Raw genomic sequence first — 21,397 nt, forward strand, 5'->3', positions numbered from 1 at the left:
TTTCTAAGGCCTACTTGTTCACATTCCAGGATGTCTGACTCTAGGTGAGTAATCACACCATCTTGATTATCTTGGTCGTGAAGATCTTTTTTGTATAGTTCTTCTGTGTATTCTTGCCACCTCTTCTCAACATCTTCTGCTTCTGTTAGGTCCATACTATTTCTGTCCTTTATCGAGCCCATCTTTGCATGAAATGTTCCCTTGGTGTCTCTAATTTTCTTGAAGAGATCTCTAGTCTTTCCCATTCTGTTGTTTTCCTCTATTTCTTTGCATTGATCGCTGAGGAAGGCTTTCTTATTTCCCCAAAATAGAATAAATAATACTAAAATTAACATGAAACCAAAAGACCCAGAATTGCCAAAGCAATCCTGAGGAAAACCAACAAAGCAGGAGACGTCACTCTCTTAGGCTTCAGATAATACTACAAGGCTATAGTAATCAAAACAATAAGATATTGGCACGAAAACAGATAGGTAGGTCTACAGAACAAAGTAGAGAACCCCAAAGCAAACCCACACACCTATAAACAATTAATCTTTTTTTTAACAACTAATCTTTGATAAAGGAAGCAAGAATATACAATGGAGAAAAGACAGTGTCTTTGGCAAGTGGTATTGGGAAAGAGGACAGCCACATGTAAATCGATGAAGGGAGAACATACCCTCACACCTCACACAAAAATAAACTCAAAATGGCTTAATAATATAACCAATCCTAAGACACTGGGAGTTCCCTAGTGGTCTATTGGTTAGGATTTGGTGCTTTCACTGTGGCGGCCCAGGTTCAATCCCTGGTTGGGAAACTATCCTGTATGCCAGATGGAATGGCCAGAAAGCAAACAAACAAGAGGATATCATAAAACTTCTAGAAGAGAACATAGGCAAGATGTTTTTGACATAAACAGTAACAAATGTTTTCTTGGGTTAGTCTCCCAAGGCAATAAAAATAAAACCAAAAAGAAACAAATGGGACCTAACCAAACTTACAAGTTTTGCACAGAAAAGGAAACCATCAACAAAATGAAAAGACAACCAACAGACTGGGAGAAAACATTTGCAAAAGATGTGACCAACAAGGGATTAATGTCCAAAATACAAACAACCCATGCACCTTGCTTATTTAACTTATATGCAGAGTACATCATGTGACATGACAGGCTGGATGAAGCACAAGCTGGAATCAAGATTGCAGGGAGAAATATCAATAACCTCAGATATGCAGGTGAGCCCACCCTTACAACAGAAAGCAAAAAGGAACTAAAGAGCCTCTTGATGAAGGTAAAAGAGGAGAGTTAAAAAGCTGGCTTAAAACTCAGCAATCAAAAAACTAAGATCATGGAATCTGATCCCATCACTTCATGGAAAATAGATGGGGACACAATGGAAACAGAGAGACTTTATTTTCTTGGGCTCCAAAATCACTGCAGATGGTGACTACAGCCATGAAATTAAAAGACGCTTGCTCCTTGGAAGAAAAGCTGTGACAAACCTAGACAGTGTATTAAAAAGCAGACATTACTTTGCCAACAAAAGTCCATATAATCAAAGCTATGGTTTTTCCAGTAGTCATGTATGGATGTGAGAGTTCGACCATAAAGAAGGCTGAGTGCCAAAGAATTGATGCGTTTGAACTGTGGTGTTGGAGAAGACTCTTGAGAGTCCCTTGGACTGCAAGGAGATCAAACCAGTCAATCCTAAAGGAGATCAGTCCTAAATGTTCATTGGAAGGACTGATGCTGAAGCTCCAATACTTTGGCCACCTGATGCGAAGAGCCAACATCACTGGAAAAGACCCTGATGCTGGGAAAGATTGAAGGCAGGAGGAGAAAGGGATGACAGAGGATGAGATGGTTGGATGGCATCACTGACTCAATGGACATGAGTCCGAGCAAGCTCTGGGAAATGGTGAAGGACAGGGAAACCTGGCATGCTGCAGTCCGTGGGGTCACAGAGCAGACACAACTGAGCAACTGAACAACAATAACATGCATCTCTTTTACAAAAACAATCAACCCAATCATAACATGGACAGAAGACCTAAACAGACATCTCCCCAAAGATGACATACAGGTGGCCCAGAGGCACATGAAAAGATGATCAGCATCACTAGTTCTTAGAGAAATGCAATTCAGAACTAAAATAAGGTACCACTTCATATCAGTCAGAATGGCCCTCATCAAGAAGTCTACAAACAACAAATGCTGGAGAGGGTCTGGAGAAAAGGGAACTCTTCTGTATTGTTGGTGGGTTTGTAAATTGGTATACCACTAAGGAGAACAGTATGGAGGTTACTTAAAAACCTAAATTAGAGCTATTATAGATGCAGCAATCCCATTCCTGGACATATATCTAAAGAAAACCATGTTTTGAAAGGATACGTGCACCCCAGTGTTCATGGTTTACAATAGCCAAGACATGAAAACATAAATGTTCACTGACAGATGAATAGATAAAGATATGGTGTACACACATACATACACAGAGATACTGGAATACCACTCAGCCACAAAAAAAAGAGAATGAAACAGTGCCATTGCAGCAACAAGGATGGATTTAGAGATGACCATACTAAGTCAAAAAAGACAAATAACATGATAAAACTTATATCTGGAAATATACAAATCAACATATCTACAAAACAAAAACAGACTCACAGATATAGAGAATAGATTTGTGGTCTCAGAGGGAAGGGAGTACTAGAGGGAAGGAGTAGGAGTTTGGAGTTAGCAGAGGCAAATTATTATACATAGGATGATGAACAAGGCCCTATTATATAGCACAAGGAAATAGATTTACTATCCTGTGACAAACCATAACTGAAAATATAAAAAAGAATATACATGTGTATAACTGAGTCACTCTGCAGTACAGAAGAAATTAACATAACATTGTAAATCAACTATACGTCATTTAAAAAAAAAAGGTACTCCCAACAAACAAAAGTCCAAGACCAGTTTCACAGGAGAATTTTATCAAATGTTTAGAGAATAGTTAACATCGATTCTTCTGAAACTTTTAAAACTGCAGAGAAAGGAACTCTCCCAGACTCATCCTATAAGGCCATTATAATCCTGATACCAAAATCAGAGAAATTATCACAAAAAGGAAAACTACAGGCAAACATGACTGAGGAGTATAGATGCAAAAATTCTCAACAAAATACTAGCAAAGCACAACCAACAATACATTATCAACTACAAACTGGCACTTGCCAAGAGCATTTGCCAGCAACTGAACAAGAGCATTTGCCACCTGAACCCTATGCTGCTTCAGCTGCCAACCTTCAACACCCACCATGGGGAACTCAGGGTGGAGAGTTAGTCACTCTGTGCTCTAGGGAAACTGGTGGAACAGGTCTTTAGATAGATATTTTCAGGACCTGATTTCATGATCCAAATCCTTGCCTCTCTTCATATCTAGAAAATCAGTAAATCCCTTCATAGTGACATCAGCTGATGACTAGCAGAAAAGCTTTTTTAAAGTAAGGGCTTGATTGCATTGAACTCCCCCTTCACCAAAATCTTTTTGTTGACTTTCCCCCACTACCTCTTTAAACCAGTCTCTCAGAACTATCTGAGGTGCTGTCTCCTGGGCTGCAGTCCTCATTTTGCCCCAAATAAAACTTAACTCGCAACTTTGAAAACTCATCTTTTCAGTCAACACAAAAAGGATCTTAAACTATTATCAAGTGGGATTTATCTCAAGAACACAGCTTTCTTCAGTTCCCACAAATCAATCAGCGTGATACACCACATTAGCAAACTGAGGAATATATGCAGAAAATGCTTTTGTCAAAAACCTCTCCAGAAAGTGGGCATAGAGGGAACACACCTCATCATAATAAAGGCCATATATGACAAATCTGCAGTTTATGCCCATACTCAATGGTGAAAAGCTGAAAGCATTCCCTCTAAGATTAGGAACAAGATGAGGATGTGTACTCACCACTTTTATTTAACATAGTGTTAGAAGTCCTAGCCACAACAATTCGAGAAGAAAAGAATAAGAAGTCCAGAAGGAAAAGAAATAAAACTGTCACTGTCTGAAGATGACATGATGACACAGAAAATCCTAAAGATGCTACAAGAAAACTACTACAGCTCCTCAATGAATCTGGTAAAGCTGCAGGACACAAAATTAATACACAAAAATCTCTTGCATTCCTATACACTAACAATGAAAGACTAGAAAGAGAAATTAAGGAAATAATCCCATTTACTATCACATCAAAAAGAATAAACCTAGGACTGACCCTACCTAGGGAGGCAAAAGATCTGTACTCTGAAAACTACAAGACACTGAAGAAAGAAACTAAAGATGACACAAATGGAAAGTTATACCCTGTTCTTAGATTGGAAGAATCAATATTGTCAAAATGACTATACTACCCAAGGCAATCTACAGATTCAATGCAGTTTCTCTCAAATTTCCAACGGCATTTTTCATAGAACTAAAAAAATTTTTTTTACATTTATACGGAAACACAAACACCCCAATAGTCAAAGCAATCCTTTGAAAGAAAAATGAAGTGGAAGGAGTAAGGCTCCCTGACTTCAGACTATACTACAAACCTAAAGAAATCAAAATGCTACAGTACTGGCACAAAAAGACACTAGAGGTCAAAGGAACAGGAAAAAAAGCCCAGAAACACACACTTATGGTCAATTTGCGACAAAGGAGACAAGAAGATACAATGGAGAAAAGGGTCTCCTCAATAAGTGGTGCTGGGAAAACTCGACAGCTACATGTAAAAAAAGAAAGAAATTAGAATATTGTCTAATACCATACACAAAAATAAACTCAAGATAGATTAAAGACCTAAATTTAAGGCCAGATACTATAAAGCTCTTAGAGGAAAACATAGGCAGCACACACTCTAACATAAATCACAGTGAGATAATTTTTAGACCCACCTTCAAGAGTAATAAAAATAAAAACAAAAATAAATGGGACCTAATTAAAATGTAAGTCTTTTCCATAATAAAGGAAACCATCAACAAAACGAAAAAACAACCAACAGACTGGGAGAAAACATTTGTAAATGATGTAACCAACAAGAGATTAATCTCCAAAATACAGTTCATGCAGCTCTACATCCAAAGCAATCACATAAAAAAACGGACAGAAGACCTAAATAGACATTTCCCCAAAGAAGATATACAGATGGCCAAGAGGCACATGCAAAGACGCTCAGCATTGCTAGTTATTAGAGAAATGCAAATCAAAACTGCAAAAAGATATCCCTCACACTGGTCAGAATAGCCACCATCAAACAGTCTACACACAATAAATGCTGGAGAGGGTGTGGAGGTAAGGGAACCCTCCTACAGTGTTGGTGGGAATGTAAATTGGTATACCACTAGGAGAACACTATGTAGACTTCTTAGAAAACTAAAACCAGAGCTACCATAGGAGACAGCAATAGCACTACTGGGGCATACATTCCGAGCAGACTATGGTTTGAAAGGATACATGCACCCCAGTGTTCACTGCAGCGCTGTTTACAATAGCCAGGACATGGAAGCAACCCCAAATGTCCATCAACAGATGAATGCATAAAGGCATGGTACATATATCAAACGGAATATTACTCAGCCATAAAAAGAATGAAATAATGTCATCTGCAGCAACATGGATGGACCTGGAGATTATCATACTAAGTGAGTAAGTGAAGCAAATCAGACAGAGAAAGACAAATATCACATGATATCCTTTAGATGTAGAACCTAAAAATATATATATATACCAATAAACTTATTTATAAAACAGAAACAGTCTCACAGACTTAGAAAACAAACTTATGATTACCAAAGGTTACCAGAGAGGGATAAATTGGGAGTTTGAGACTGACATACACACACTACTATATTTAAAATAGATAACCAGCAAGTACTTACTGTATAGCACAGGGAAATCTACTCAGTATTCTGTAATAACCTATATGGGAAAAGAATCTGAAAAAGAATGGATATATGTACAACTGAATCATTTAGCTGTACACCTGAAACTAATACAACACTGTAAATCAACTATGCTGCTGCTGCTGCTAAGTCGCTTTAGTCGTGTCCGACTCTGTGCGACCCCATAGATGGCAGCCCACCAGGCTGCCCCGTCCCTGGGATTCTCCAGGCAAGAACACTGGAGTGGGTTGCCATTTCCTTCTCCAATGCATGAAAGTGAAAAGTGAAAGTGAAGTCACTCAGTTGTGTCCGACTCTTAGCGACCCCATGGACTGCAGCCCACCAGGCTCCTCCGTCCATGGGATTTCTGGGCAAGAGTACTGGAGTGGGCTGCCATTGCCTTCTCTGTAAATCAACTATACTCCAATATGAAATTTTTAAAAATAAGTGAATTAAAAAATAAAATCAACTGCTCAAAAAAGTAGGTTTAACACAATCCTGACAAATTAACTGAGTTCAAGGCCAAACATAAAGTAAATATGTAAGTATCAAAAAAGTTTTACCAGAAGAGAAAAAGTAAAATTCGGCAAAACTCCAGAATCATACCATTTTTGCCATGAATGAGGTCATCTACCAAGGGATTAGCCACAACATCGAAGAGCTCCTTTTGGGTAGTATGAGTGCCAAATACTTGTTTAAATGAATACTGAGTCTGTGGAGAAGGAAGAAATAAAAAGCACATAAATGGAATCGCACTATATCTAGGATAGAAATACATCTGCTTAAACACATTCAGATGTTTCCTTATGAACACTTAAATCTAGACATGAAAAGAAAAAATATCAACAGACTCTACACTTGGAACCTTTAAAAAAATTCAGGACATACTTAAATTATACCAACTATAAACTGGTAAATATTTATGGCTATAGTACTTAAGTATAGTATGGTCACAACTACCGAAGGGTTTTATATACATATATATATGTATAAAAGTACATATAGAGAAAAGTCTTAAGTCTACTTATGCTTCATACACTAAGGCTGATTTTGTTTCAATTGACAAAGAAGATCAAAAGGTATTATACCAATTCAGTCACAGTTTTGTGAAAATCCTTAAGCATTACTTCATATACTACTTTACTGCTTTTTTTTAAAAATAAAGGTATCATTCTAAAATAGCACAACAGTAAAAAATTAAGAGTTTTGATGTATTGCTTTTTTTAAACTAGAAAATAACTGTCAGTATAATCTCATCTGAGGCTGTTTTGTTTTGTTTTGTTTTGTTTTTGCCACACTGCAAGGCATGCAGGATCCTAGTTCCCTGATCAGGAATGGAACCCATGCCCTCTGCAGTGTAAGGATTGAGTCTTAACCACTGGACCCCCAGGGAAATCTTTGATCTGTGTTCTAATGTAAAATAAATTTTAAATAATTGTGACCTTTAAAGTACAGTAATACTTCAATTCTCAGATCTTTCAACATATGACATAAAGTAGAGCTGTACTATCGAAAATATTACCAACCTCCAACTGAAAAATAAGATTAGGGACTGGGGTAAACAAATACATTTCAAGGTAAACTAAAATGACCTAACCGTCCAAAGACTGGAATTCTATTCTATTTTTATTATTTCCTAGTTTTAGTAGCTTGTAGGCATTGCAACTATTTGTAAGGCCTCACCATCAGCCATTTTGCTTTTTTGCATTTCTTTTCCATGGGGGTGGTCTTGATCCCTGTCTCCTGTACAATGGCACGAACCTCATTCCATAGTTCATCAGGCACTCCATCTACCAGATCTAGGCCCTTAAATCTATTTCTCACTTCCACTGTACAATCATAAGGGATTTGATTTAGGTCATACCTATATGGTCTAGCGGTTTTCCCTGCTTTCTTCAATTGGAGTCTGAATTTGGCAATAAGGAGTTCATGATCTGAGCCACAGTCAGCTCCCGGTCTTGTTTTTGCTGACTGTATAGAGCTTCTCTATCTTTGGCTTCAAAGAATATAATCAATCTGATTTCGGTGTTGACCATCTGGTGATGTCCATGTATAGAGTCTTCTCTTGTGTTGTTCGAAGAGGGTGTTTGCTATGACCAGTGCTTTTTCTTGGCAAAACTCTTATTAGTCTTTGCCCTGCTTCATTCCACATTCTAAGGCCAAATTTGCCTGTTACTCCAGGTGTTTCTTGACTTCCTACTTTTGCATTCCAGTCCCCTATAATGAAAAGGACATCTATTTTGGGTGTTAGTTCTACAAGGTCTTGTAGGTCTTCATAGAAACGTTCAACTTCAGCTTCTTCAGCGTTACTGGTTGGGGCATAGACTTGGATTACCATGATATTGAATGGTTTGCCTTGGAGACGAACAGAGATCATTCTGTCGTTTTTGAGACTGCATCCAAGTACTGCATTTTGGACTCTTTTGCTGACCATGATGGCTACTCCATTTCTTCTGAGGGATTCCTGCCCACAGTAGTAGCTATAATGGTCATCTGAGTTAAATTCACCCATTCCAGTCCATTTTAGTTTGCTGATTCCTAGAATGTCGACGTTCACTCTTGTCATCTCCTGTTTGACCATTTCCAATTTACCTTGATTCATGGACCTGACATTCCAGGTTCATATGCAATATTGCTCTTTACAGCATCGGACTTTGTTTCTATCACCAGTCACATCCACAGCTGGGTATTGTTTTTGCTTTGGCTCCATCCCTTCTTTCTTTCTGGAGTTATTTCTCCACTGATCTCCAGTAGCATATTGGACACGTACTGACCTGGGGAGTTCCTCATTCAGTATCCTATTATTTTGCCTTTTCATACTGTTCATGGGGTTCTCAAGGCACGAATACTGAAGTGGTTTGCCATTCCCTTCTCCAGTGGACCACATTCTGTCAGACCTCTCCACCACGACCCACCCATCTTGGGTTGCCCCGCGGGCATGGCTTGGTTTCACTGAGTTAGACAAGGCTGTGGTCCTAGTGTGATTAGATTGACTAGTTTTCTGTGAGTATGGTTTCAGTGTGTGGTTTCTCGGACACGACTGAGCGACTGAACTGAACTGAACTGAACTGAACTGGGACATTGCAACCGTTCCTGTAGGTGTCTTGAATTTCTTTCAGTTTTTGCTCCATGAACATCAATGTTGTTATTCGGTGCCTGAGCATTCACTAGAATTTATTATGGATTATAGCCTTTATCACGTGGCCCCGTTTCCCTGTTTTATACCTTTTATCTTAAATTCAACCTGCTCAGATATCAATATCATAACCCTTACGAAAACTATTAGCAGTTTTGTCCCCCAAAAGGAGACGGTATAGATTAGGACTGAAATACATCATCATCATAACAGCAGCTCACAATACTAATCATGTCTCAAACACTGTCTAGCATGTCACACACTTACTTCAGCGAACTCTCACCTTTGTCTTTATTCCAATGCTATAAAACAGCTTTGAAAGTGAAAGTCATTCAGTCGTGTCCAACTCTTTGTGACCCCATGAACTTTATAGTCCACGGAATTCTCCAGGCCAGAATACTCGAGTGGGTAGCCTTTCCCTTCTCCAGGGGATCTTCCCAACCCAGGGATTGAACTCAGGTCTCCTGCATTGCAGGTGAATTCTTTACCAGCTGAGCCACAAGGGAAGCCCAAGAATACTGGAGTGTGTAGCTTATCCCTTCTCCAGCAGATCTTCCAGACCCAGGAATTGAACTGGGTTCTCCTGCATTGCAGGTGGATCCTTTACCAACTGAGCTATGAGGAAAGCCCTTTAGAAAACACCTTTAGAATTCACAGAAAAACAAAGAATCCTGGAACTGAAAGGATACACACAGGATTGTGTGACAGGTCAATCAGATGACCTCCAAGTCTTCATGAACAAACCCCACCCTCTTCCAGGTGAAGAAAACTGAGGCCAAGAAGGAACTTGCCCAAGCCAATGAAGCTAACTGCTGTCAAAGCCATTTCCATTCTAACATTTTTCCCATTATCCAGTGTTGCCTTCTGTCACAAGACACTGAGAACTTTTAATCCCACCGAAGATTTTGTACTATTTACATATACATGAAATTAACTCTAATAAAAGTAAAATTCAGTAAGTTACTTCTCAACTATTTTACATTCTCAAAGCCCCACTCTTCCATGCCTTCCCAAACCATTCCTTCATGCTTACTCCATTTTACTGAGTATTTGGCCAACTGGACACATAAGGTGCACATCCCCTAGAAGTGCATATTACACCTGGGGAAAGAGACCATAAACAAGTAAATAAGTCTACAGATTGTGATAAGTGCTATGAAGGAAGTATAGACTACAGACCAGGACAGAAGGAGGAATGGTACTGCTTCTGATGGGGGTGGTGTGGACAGACTCTTGGAGAAGGTGGTTTAAGCTAAACCTGAGGATGAGGAGCCATCCTGCTAAGAGCTAAAGCAAAAGGCCTGAGGCAGGATTCTGGCTTATCCAAGCAATTACGGATTGGATGAGTACTAAGAGGTGAGGTTAAACAGGATTTTCCCATTTTAAAACTTTATCCTTTAGAAGGCTTTAAGAAGAAAAGTGGTGGGGGAGGGTATAAATTAAGAGTTTGGGATTAGGAGATACAAAGTACTAAGACCCTGATACTGGGAAAGATTGAAGGAAGGAGGAGAAGGGGGCAACAGAGGATGAGCTGGTTGGATGGCATCACTGACTGAATGGACATGAGTTTGAGCAAACCCTGGGAGAAATAGTGGGGTACAGGGAAGCCTAGTGTACTGCAGTCTATGGGGTCAGAAAGAGTCAGACACAACTTAGCAACTGAACAACAACATATATAAAATAGATAAACATCAACATCCTACTGTATAGTACAGGCAGGTGTATTCAGTATCTTGTAGTAAACTATAAAGGAAAAGAATATGAAAAAGAATATGTACATATATGTATAACTGAATCACTTTGCTGTATACCAGAAGCTAATACAACACTGTAACTTAACTGTACTTCAATTTAAAAAAAAAGGAAAATAGTGAGGTCTGACTTCTGCTTTGATTGGCTGCTCTGTGACAACAGATCAGAGAAGATTCAGAATGGAAGCAGGTGGTCCAGCTGGCTTCAGCATAGTCTTGTCAATGCCACTCAAAGTGTGGTCAGCAGGCGAGCCAGAGCCCCTCTGAGGGCTATCTGTCTCCTGTCCAAGGGAAGTAATTACAGAGACAGAGAGTAATTGCTCAGAACCTCTATAGTCATTTCACATGGCTGCAACATCCCAGCATGTGATCAGTGAGCTTACTCTGAACAGATTATAAACCAGTTCTCCTTTGTCTAACTTTGCCTAACAATTGTGTAACAGTTTCTTGTGGCAAAGCTGCATAAAAGTATCAGTCACAATGCACTGAAAATAAAAAAGTTGATTCTTCACCATAGACAGTTTGAGAAGCACTAGTCTCCATAATTAAAACAGACCTCAGACAAGGGTAGCAGCAGTGGAGACAGAAATAAAAGGACAGTTTCAAGAGTAGAACTGATAGGATCTACTGATGGACTAGATATGAGGGGGTATAACACAGAAATAACTCCAGAAAGAATGAAGGGATGGAGCCAAAGCAAAAACAATACCCAGCTGTGGATGTGACTGGTGATAGAAACGAGGTTCAATGCGGTAAAGAGCAATATTGCATAGAACTTGGAATGTCAAGTCCATGAATCAAGGTAAATTGGAAATGGTCAAACAGGAGATGGCAAGAGTGAACATCGACATTCTAGGAATCAGCAAACTAAAATGGACTGGAATGGGTGAATTTAACTCAGATGACCATTATATCTACTACTGTGGGCAGGAATCCTCAGAAGAAATGGAGTAGCCATGGTGGTCAACAAAAGAGTCCGAAATGCAGTACTTGGATGCAGTCTCAAAAACGACAGAATGATCTCTGTTCGTCTCCAAGGCAAACCATTCAATATCATGGTAATCCAAGTCTATGCCCCAACCAGTAACGCTGAAGAAGCTGAAGTTGAATGGTTCTATGAAGACCTTCAAGACCTTGTAGAACTAACACCCAAAAAAGATGTCCTTTTCATTATAGGGGACTGGAATGCAAAAGTAGGAAGTCAAGAAACACCTGGAGTAACAGGCAAATTTGGCCTTAGAATGCGGAATGAAGCAGGGCAAAGACTAATAAGAGTTTTGCCAAGAAAATGCACTGGTCATAGCAAACACCCTCTTCGAACAACACAAGAGAAGACTCTATACATGGACATCACCAGATGGTCAACACCGAAATCAGATTGATTATATTCTTTGAAGCCAAAGATAGAGAAGCTCTATACAGTCAGCAAAAACAAGACCGGGAGCTGACTGTGGCTCAGATCATGAACTCCTTATTGCCAAATTCAGACTCCAATTGAAGAAAGCAGGGAAAACTGCTAGACCATTTAGGTATGACCTAAATCAAATCCCTTATGATTGTACAGTGGAAGTGAGAAATAGATTTAAGGGCCTATATCTGATACAGTGCCTGATGAACTATGGAATGAGGTTCGTGCCATTGTACAGGAGACAGGGATCAAGACCATCCCCATGGAAAAGAAATGCAAAAAAGCAAAATGGCTGTCTGAGGAGGCCTTACAAATAGCTGTGAAAAGAAAAGAAGCAAAAAACAAAGGAGAAAAGGAAAGATATAAGCGTCTGAATGCAGAGTTCCAAAGAATAACAAGAAGAGATAAGAAAGTCTTCCTCAGCAATCAATGCAAAGAAATAGAGGAAAAAAACAGAATGGGAAAGACTAGAGATCTCTTCAAGAAAATCAGAGACACCAAGGGAACATTTCATGCAAAGATGGGCTCGATAAAGGACAGAAATGGTATGGACCTAACAGGAGCAGAAGATGTTAAGAAGAGGTGACAAGAATACACAGAACGATACAAAAAAGATCTTCATGACCAAGATAATCACGATGGTGTGATCACTTACCTAGAGCCAGACATCCTAGAATGTGAAGTCAAATTGGCCTTAGAAAGCATCATTACGAACAAAGCTAGTGGAGGTGATGGAATTCCAGGTGAGCTACTTCAAATCCTGAAAGATGATGCTGTGAAAGTGCTACACTCAATATGCCAGCAAATTTGGAAAACTCAGCAGTGGCCACAGGACTGGAAAAGGTCAGTTTTCATTCCAGTCCCAAAGAAAGGCAATGCCAAAGAATGCTCAAACTACTGCACAACTGCACTCATCTCACACGCTAGTAAAGTAATGCTCAAAATTCCCCAAGCCAGGCTTCAGCAATACGTGAACTGTGAACTTCCAGATGTTCAAGCTGATTTTACAAAAAGCAGAGGAACCAGAGATCAAATTGCTAACATCCGCTGGATCATGGAAAAAGCAAGAGAGTTCCAGAAAAACATCTATTTCTGCTTTATTGACTATCCCAAAGCCTTTGACTGTGTGGATCACAATAAACTGTGGAAAATTCTGAAAGAGATGGGAATACCAGACCACCTAACCTGCCTCTTGAGAAACCTATATGCAGGTCAGGAAGCAACAGTTAGAATTGGACATGGAAGAACAGACTGATTCCAAATAGGAAAAGGAGTACGTCAAGGCTGTATATTGTCACCTGGCTTATTTAACTTCTATGCAGAGTACATCATGAGAAACGCTGGGCTGGAAGAAGCACAAGCTGGAATCAAGATTGCTGGGAGAAATATCAATAACCTCAGATATGCAGATGACACCACCCTTATGGCAGAAAGTGAAGAGGAGCTAAAAAGCCTCTTGATGAATGAAATGAAGTGAAAGTGGAGAGTGAAAAAGTTGGCTTAAAGCTCAACATTCAGAAAACGAAGATCATGGCATCTGGTCCCATCACTTCATGGGAAATAGATGGGGAAACAGTGTCAGACTTTATTTTTGGGGGGCTCCAAAATCACTGCATATGGTGACTGCAGCCATGAAATTAAAAGACGCTTACTCCTTGGAAGAAAAGTTATGACCAATCTAGATAGCATATTGAAAAGCAAAGACATTACTTTGCCGACAAAGGTCCGTCTAGTCAAGGCTATGGTTTTTCCAGGGGTCATGTATGGATGTGAGAGTTGGACTGTGAAGAAGGCTGAGCACCAAAGAATTGATGCTTTTGAACTGTGGTGTCGGAGAAGACTCTTGAGAGTCCCTTGGACTGCAAGGAGATCCAACGAGTCCATTCTGAAGGAGATCAGCCCTGGGATTTCTTTGGAAGGAATGATGCTAAAGCTGAAGCTCCAGTATTTTGGCCACCTCATGCGAAGAGTTGACTCATTGGAAAAGACTCTGATGCTGGGAGGGATTGGGCGCAGGAGGAGAATGGGAAGACAGAAGATGAGATGGCTGGATGGCATCACGGACTCAATGGATGTGAGTCTGGGTGAACTCCGGGAGTTGGTGATGGACAGGGAGGCCTGGCATGCTGCGATTCATGGGGTGGCAAAGAGTCGGACACGACTGAGTGACTGAACTGAACAGAAAAGTGAAAGTGAAAGTTAGTCAACAGTCCTGTCTGACTCTTTATGATCCCAGGCACTATAGCCCACTAGGCTCCTCTGTCCATGGAATTCTCCAGGCAAGAGTACTGGTGTGGGTTGCCATTTCCTTCTCCAGGGGATCTTCCCAACCCAGGCATCAAACCCAGGTCTTCTGCATTGCAGGCAGATTCTTTACCAACTGAGCTACCAGGCGAAGCCCCCAAGAAAAAGGTAGGGACAAGGTTTCTGGTTTGAGCAAATAGATGGTGGTGGTGTCATTTACTGACAAGAAAAAACAAGAGAAGTACTGATCTAGAGGGGAAAAAGAATCATCAGTTCTTTTGGACATGCCATGGTATCCAAACAGTGGACGTTCCAGTTTAGAGAAAAGATGTAGGCTGAAGATAAAAATTCCAAAATTATTACCATGTAATCAATGTATAAAGCTATGGATAAAAGACAGAACATGGAAAGTTCGAGAGGGACGACAGAACAGTGCTGCTGAGAAACAGATTATGATGAAGACAAAGAGGTGTCCATCACATCACATCACCGGAGAGGCCACTGGTAGGCTTCTGACCAACAATCTCCCAGAGTAGTGTACATAAAAGAGTAAAGGCATCTACAAGAGCTGACAGCCTGAATTAATCTTTTTTTTTCCTGCACTCCCAGAGTCCATTTCTGTAAGCACATCTCTGTCTTACCTATGAGCATTAGTTGCTTAGCATCTGTGCTCCCAACTAAGTTGTAAGCTCCATAAAAGCAAGGATCATGTCTTATTCATTTTTAAGTCTCCTTCCACCCTCCAGCTTAGCACATGTTTACTGAACTGAACTCTTTGCTTGTTTAGAAAAATAAAAACACTTCATAAGAAATTGATACAAGTACACAATGCCTATTATGTTACTTCAATCCCACACATGGAACTATATATATATATTGTAACTGCCTAGTACAATCAGATTGGAGAAGGCAGTGGCACCCTACTCAAGTACTCTTGCTTGGTAAATCCCATGGACAGAGGAGCCTAGTAGGCTACAGTCCGTGGGGTCGCGAAGAGTCAGACAAGACTGAGCGACTTCACTTTCACTTTTCACTTTCATGCATTGCAGAAGGACATGGCAACCCACTCCAGTGTTCTTGCCTGGAGAATCCCAGGGATGGTGGAGCCTGGTAGGCTGCCGTCTCTAAGGTCGAACAGAGTCGGACATGACTGAAGCGACTTAGCAGCAGCACAATCAGATATCATTCCACATTAAACTATCCCTAACATATGCTCTAAAAAGCAATAAATATCCAGTATAAGAAATTATCATCTAAAAACAATCTTTTAACTTCAGTATACCAAAGGTGTGTTTATAAAACCCAGAAATTAGACACTTTTAATATGGTAGGTAGTTAGACTGAAGTAAATAAATCTTTTAGTCAAGTGGAAACACAGGAATTTTGTCATATTTAAAAAACAGAAAACCAATTCAAGAAAAAACCTATCAATTAAAAACAGTTGGTACCAATCAGAATTACCTCCTTATAGTCTCCATTTCTGTTGAGTCTGAAACCCTCAGGAGTATGAAGCTGAACTGTTGTATTATTGATTACTTCTATGCAACACTCTTGCTCAGGAAGGCTCAGTGGGCGTACCCTACAGTACACCTGAAAATACAAGAAGGTGCTTAAACAACAAAGGTTGACTTTTTACCTGACTTTTCCTTCATTCATTTATTCATTCATCAACCCACATTTGGCATCTACACTTGAGAGCTACATAAACTTAGAGCTACGGAAGCCAAAAATCTGCTACCCAATTTGCTGACTGTCAAATGCAAACAGATATATTAGATATGAGAAAATTTTAAATGCACATAAAATCAAAACTCTAAAAATCAAGAACATGTCACACAATGAAAAATATCTGAAAAGCTGTTAGGATTGTTTGGAACACAATATACTAAAGTGAGAGATTCAAAACGTCATCTTCTTAATCAGTAATAGGGTTGGGAGAAAACTGTTCGCTGTATATGCAAAGCATCTGGTTCCTACAACTCAGATCAAAAATAACACTCCAGTGCCAATGACGGGAAAATTAAAACAAACAAACAAACACAAAAGAAAAAAACAGAGCAAGCCAATGTTCTTTTATTTGCCATTTGCTTTTAAAAGTTCCCAAGCCTGAAACTAGTGAAGTTCATAGAATAGTCACGAGATAAATGAAACTGTTTTAAACCAGTCTATGAAACGTGGTCCCCAAAAGCATGGAGTTTGGGGCTTTACTCTTGAAGTATGCCATAAGTTACTATTAACTGTCGTAAAGATAGGAGAGGATGTTCATCCAAGCACAAAATTTCTCCCCATCCCAGAGACTATGAAGAATATCTCCAACATAGTTGAAGAATATTTTTTCATTATCTAGCTTTTCAAATATAAGTAGTTATAGGAAGTATGCAACTGACAACCAGACTAATAAATTTACTAGACTAATAAATCCTACATAGAAACAAAATTTCAAAGCTGGAATGAGCCTTAAGCAATTTAGTACAGTCCTTTTAGCCAAATGTTGTTTGATTCCACTTCCACATCTCTGTCCCTTTCAAGCATACAAAACATAAAGGGACTGAAAAAAGAATACACAAATTCACAGGCAGATCTTACCCCAACTGGGTCTTTAAGACTCGTTTGCGATCCTTTTTTCACTGGTGGTTTCCTGGGTGTCTTAGTCCTCCTGGTCATAGAAACAAAAACATTTCAGTTCAACACTAACATATAAAAACCTAACCTATAATTCATACAGAGACAATCTTCCTAGGGGTTATAAAATTATTCTTTAGCAGTTTCAAAACACTATGCCCCAAATACTATGAATACGTACAATCTACCTTAGTAGCAGAGTGTTTGTGACATGCGAAACTTAAAGTAATTAAAATTTGTCTTAGGAGACATTTGTGGCACCAAAAACAGAAATAACAGGCCCCAAATGGAGTTATCTGTACTAAGTTCCATGTCACCAAATTGTGACTTAATACCTAACTTACAGTTCCAACCACTCCCAATAGAAGAATCTTAAACCAGTCAATCTGGAATTACCTGGTCAGCACTGGTAAAGCGATCTGTCTGACAGACCCTGCCATACAGTAAAGGATGTTCACCTTGCTACAAACAATCCACTCATTGCTAGTATATAATTCCTTTGTTCCACAGTTCAGTTCAGTTGCTCAGTTGTGTCCAACTCTTTGCGATCCCATGAATTGCAGCACGCCAGGCCTCCCTGTCCATCACCATCTCCCAGAGTTCACTCAAACTCATGTCCATCGAGTTGGTGATGCCATCCAGCCATCTCATCCTCGGTCTTCCCCTTCTCCTCCTGCCCCCAATCCCTCCCAGCAGTAGGGTCTTTTCCAGTGAGTCAACTCTTCTCATGAGGTGGCCAAAGTACTGGAGTTTCAGCTTTAGCATCCGTCCTTCCAAAGAACACCCAGGACTGATCTCCTTTAGAATGGACTGGTTAGATCTTGCAGTCCAAGGAACTCTCAAGAGTCTTCTCCAACACCACAGTTCAAAAGCATCAATTCTTCGGCGCTCAGCTTTCTTCACAGTCCAACTCTCACATCTATACATGACCACTGGAAAAACCATAGCCTTGACTAGACGGACCTTAGTCGGCAAAGTAATCTGCTTTTCAATATGCTATCTAGGTTGGTCATAACTTTTCTTCCAAGGAAGAAAAAGCGTCTTTTAATTTCATGGCTGCAGTCACCATCTGCAGTGATTTTGGAGCCCAAACAAATAAAGCCTGACACTGTTTCCACTGTTTCCCCATCTATCCCCCCCCCCATAAAAATCTTCCATTTTGTACAGCTCTTAGGAACACTTTTCTATCTGCTAGATAGGATGCTGTCTGATTCATTAATCATTGAATAAAACCTGTAAGATCTTTACAATTTACTCAGTCAAATTCTGGTTTTTTTAATATCTACTTATAGTTCTGTATGTTAAGTGGTTTGCTTTCTTGACCAACAATTTTACAGGCATTACAAATTTGAAAACTCAACAGATAATTGAGCACACTTATCTCAAAAGGCATTTCATAAAGCACACATGTTGTGCTTAGCCCATTGCCAAGGCAGACCAAGTGATTAATTTCTAAATTATAAAAATGCAGATGGAGAAATCCACTCTTTGATCAAGATTCATGTCTTTATTTTTAAAGAACAAGTGACTATTGAATTCTCAAAACTATCATCCTTTGTTCCTAGACAAAATGTGGTCCCCAAACTGCAATTTTGTGCTGTCTTAAGTGGGGGCAGTAGAAAAAGATATTTTGGTTTATTTCACCATTTCTCTAGTATGACACTCCCCCCTTCCCCTCCGTTTATCTACAGGCGAGATAAACATTTAACACTAAGTGAAATTATTGGCTTGGACTATACAGGTTTTTAAAATACTTTCTCAGCACTTTCCCAATGAAACAATACAAATTCGTGTTTTAAGTGCAAAATATTATGGTAGGTTTACTTAAACCCAACATTTTTTTTTTCTCCAAAGATAAAAATTTTGACTTTAGCCTCTTAAGAAAACAAGCTGGGTTTTTTGTTTTTTTGTTTTTTAAACGACTAGCTATATCATGGGAGAAGGCAATGGCACCCCACTCCAGTACTCTTGCCTGGAAAATCCCATGGACGGACGAGCCTGGTAGGCTGCAGTCCATGGGATCGCAAAGAGTCGGACACAACTGTGCGACTTCACTTTCACTTTTCACTTTCATGCATTGGAGAAGGAAATGGCAGCCCACTCCAGTGTTCTTGCCTGGAGAATCCCAGGGACGGCGGAGCCTGGTGGGCTGCCGTCTCTGGGGTCGCACAGAGTCGGACTCGACTGAAGCGACTCAGCAGCAGCAGCAGCAGCTATATCATGATGATGATTATAAAGTTAACCTTCTTTGCACAAGTATTTCGTCACCCAGTAGCGGTCAAGGCATTAGGCGGCGGCGCAAATGTCAACCAACTACGCGAGGAATGTGGGCGTTTGTGGCCGGGGGCGGGGTTGTCTGAGACCAAAAGAACAGAGCAAAAGGAACTGGCCTACACCCGAGGGTCGCGGCCCCGAGGCTACCGAATTAGACTAGGAAAGGCAGGCAGTGCGCCGGATGCCAAGGGCTCTTCAGGAGCTGAGACCACCTACCCAACCCGAAACCCAGGACACAACAGCAGACCCACCCGGGAGACGACCCTCGACCCTCACTAACTGGGCAAAATGCAACCCGCGAGTGCGGGCGGCCAGGGAAGGAAAGGGGCATTAGAGAAAGGATTGGAGGCGGCGGTCCCGGCCCAAACCTCCCGCCCCTCCCAACGTGGGGCCGCCCTACGCGGCAGAGTGTAGCCAGGGCGGGGAGCCAGGCGCCCGACTCCGCGAGGCGCGGAGCTAGACGGGGTGGACGAGGACGGGTCTTCACGCCCGTCTCCCCCTGGGCGGTCCTGGTGGGGAGCTTGGTGGTCCCGGGCGGCAAGGGCTTGGTGCCCACGGCGCGGCCGGGGGCCTGCCGCGGCGAGGGGGGACGCCGGCCCCAGTTCCGCAGCCCAGTACTCACGCTGGCTTCATGGTAGTAAGCTCCGAACTGCCCAGACGCGCGCGCGGGGGATGCCGGACTCGGTCGGGGGTTGACGAGAACGGCGGGCCTCAGGGACCAGCCACAGGGACGGCGACTCGGCGACTCAAGCGCGCCCGGCGCTTGAGGAATCTGTGAAACGCCGCTGAGGGGCCAGGTGAGCTCGCGCCCGGCGCATTTCAAACGGGCCAATCAGCGCCCGCCCACGGGAGGGGGCGTGGCCTCAGAAAAAGCGCCTGCTCAGTAGGATGTGGTGCTCGTCTCCTAGGCGACCGACGCAAAACAGTGCATTGGCAGCCTGGTGTCTGGGCTCCAGGGCTGGAGTGGGAAGCTAGGCTCAGATATTAAGAAATAAATCCCATCCGTATTCTCTGAGGACACTGAGAGTTTCTTTTCCCATATCCCAGTAAGTCCAATGGAAGGGCAAGTCCAGGACTGCTTCAGAGATCAGCAGAGTTGGTCCGACCCAGGAGCGTCCAGTCCTTGGTCTGTACCCTAGGCAGAGACAGACTCACTGTCTGGCTTCCAGATCATCACATCACGTTGGCTTCCTTTCTCTCTCTTCTTTGTCCTTCCGGGAATCTCCCTCTCTGGTTTCTCTAGCTCTTCCCGAACCACTCTTTTCTAAGATGAACTGATTCTCACTTCGACCTTTGCCCCTAAATCAATGACTATTAAATAGGCACCTACATCTTTGCTCTCATGGAACTGTAGTCCTATTCTTCTCAACTTTCTACAGGACCAGACACCAGTAAGAATAGACATAATATCCTCAACCCATAATGTTCCACATAAAGATGGTTCCTATCTTTGCTGTTACATAGTTACAGTGAGTAAACTTGGAAATTCATCATTTTACAGAAGAGTACTCTGTTAAAGAGTATACTTGTCTTACATAATGTTTCACAGATATTGCTAAATTGTCCTCCATAAATGTCCAAATGCACAATCCCAGGAGGCATGTATGAGAGGACCTGTTTTTGCACATTTCTCAGACAGCAAAGTGTTACCAAACTTTTCTGTGGATGTTGATCTAATAGATGAAAAGCAAAAATCACAAATTTAAATTTTCTTTTATGGTGAATGAGACTGGGTGTCTGTGCCTGTATTCAACAGCCATTTGTATTTCCTTCTCTAAGAATCGTGTTCATATCCTTTGCCTCCTTGTTCTGGTGGGTTGTTAGTTTTTTGTTGATTTTGTTGATTTTTTGTAAAAGCTCTTCACATATTAAGGAAACTAGTCCTCATCCAAAATTTGAGTTCAAATTTTTTTATAGTTCATAATTTTGCTTATATTGCTTTGTGACTGCTTAGGGAAATTTTTAAGGTAGGCATATTTATCAGCCTCCTCTTTTGTGGCTTCTGTTTTGTGTCACATCAGGAAAAAAGTCTTTTGTACTCCAACATTAAAAAAGTGTTTTTA

General features: G+C 40.9%; 1 protein-coding gene across 6 annotated transcripts in view; it reads right to left on the minus strand.

The window, feature by feature from the left end:
• Positions 1–20,185, minus strand: part of KIF23 (kinesin family member 23) — a 47,889-nt gene extending 27,704 nt beyond the window's left edge. For 3 of the 6 annotated variants that reach the window (XM_018053582.1, XM_018053584.1, XM_018053581.1), the window contains exons 1-4: positions 19,957–20,185; positions 17,025–17,094; positions 15,900–16,028; positions 6,506–6,611 (exon numbers count right to left, since the gene is read on the minus strand). In XM_018053582.1, the coding sequence (XP_017909071.1) occupies positions 6,506–6,611; positions 15,900–16,028; positions 17,025–17,094; positions 19,957–19,967 (316 nt within the window). In that variant the 5' untranslated portion in view covers positions 19,968–20,185. The remainder of the gene's footprint in view (positions 1–6,505; positions 6,612–15,899; positions 16,029–17,024; positions 17,095–19,956) is intronic. The other 3 variants (XM_018053580.1, XM_018053583.1, XM_018053579.1) reach the window with 1 other exon arrangement.

The sequence above is a fragment of the Capra hircus genome, chromosome 10 (assembly GCF_001704415.2).
Source record: "Capra hircus breed San Clemente chromosome 10, ASM170441v1, whole genome shotgun sequence".
NCBI classification, from domain to species: domain Eukaryota; kingdom Metazoa; phylum Chordata; class Mammalia; order Artiodactyla; family Bovidae; genus Capra; species Capra hircus.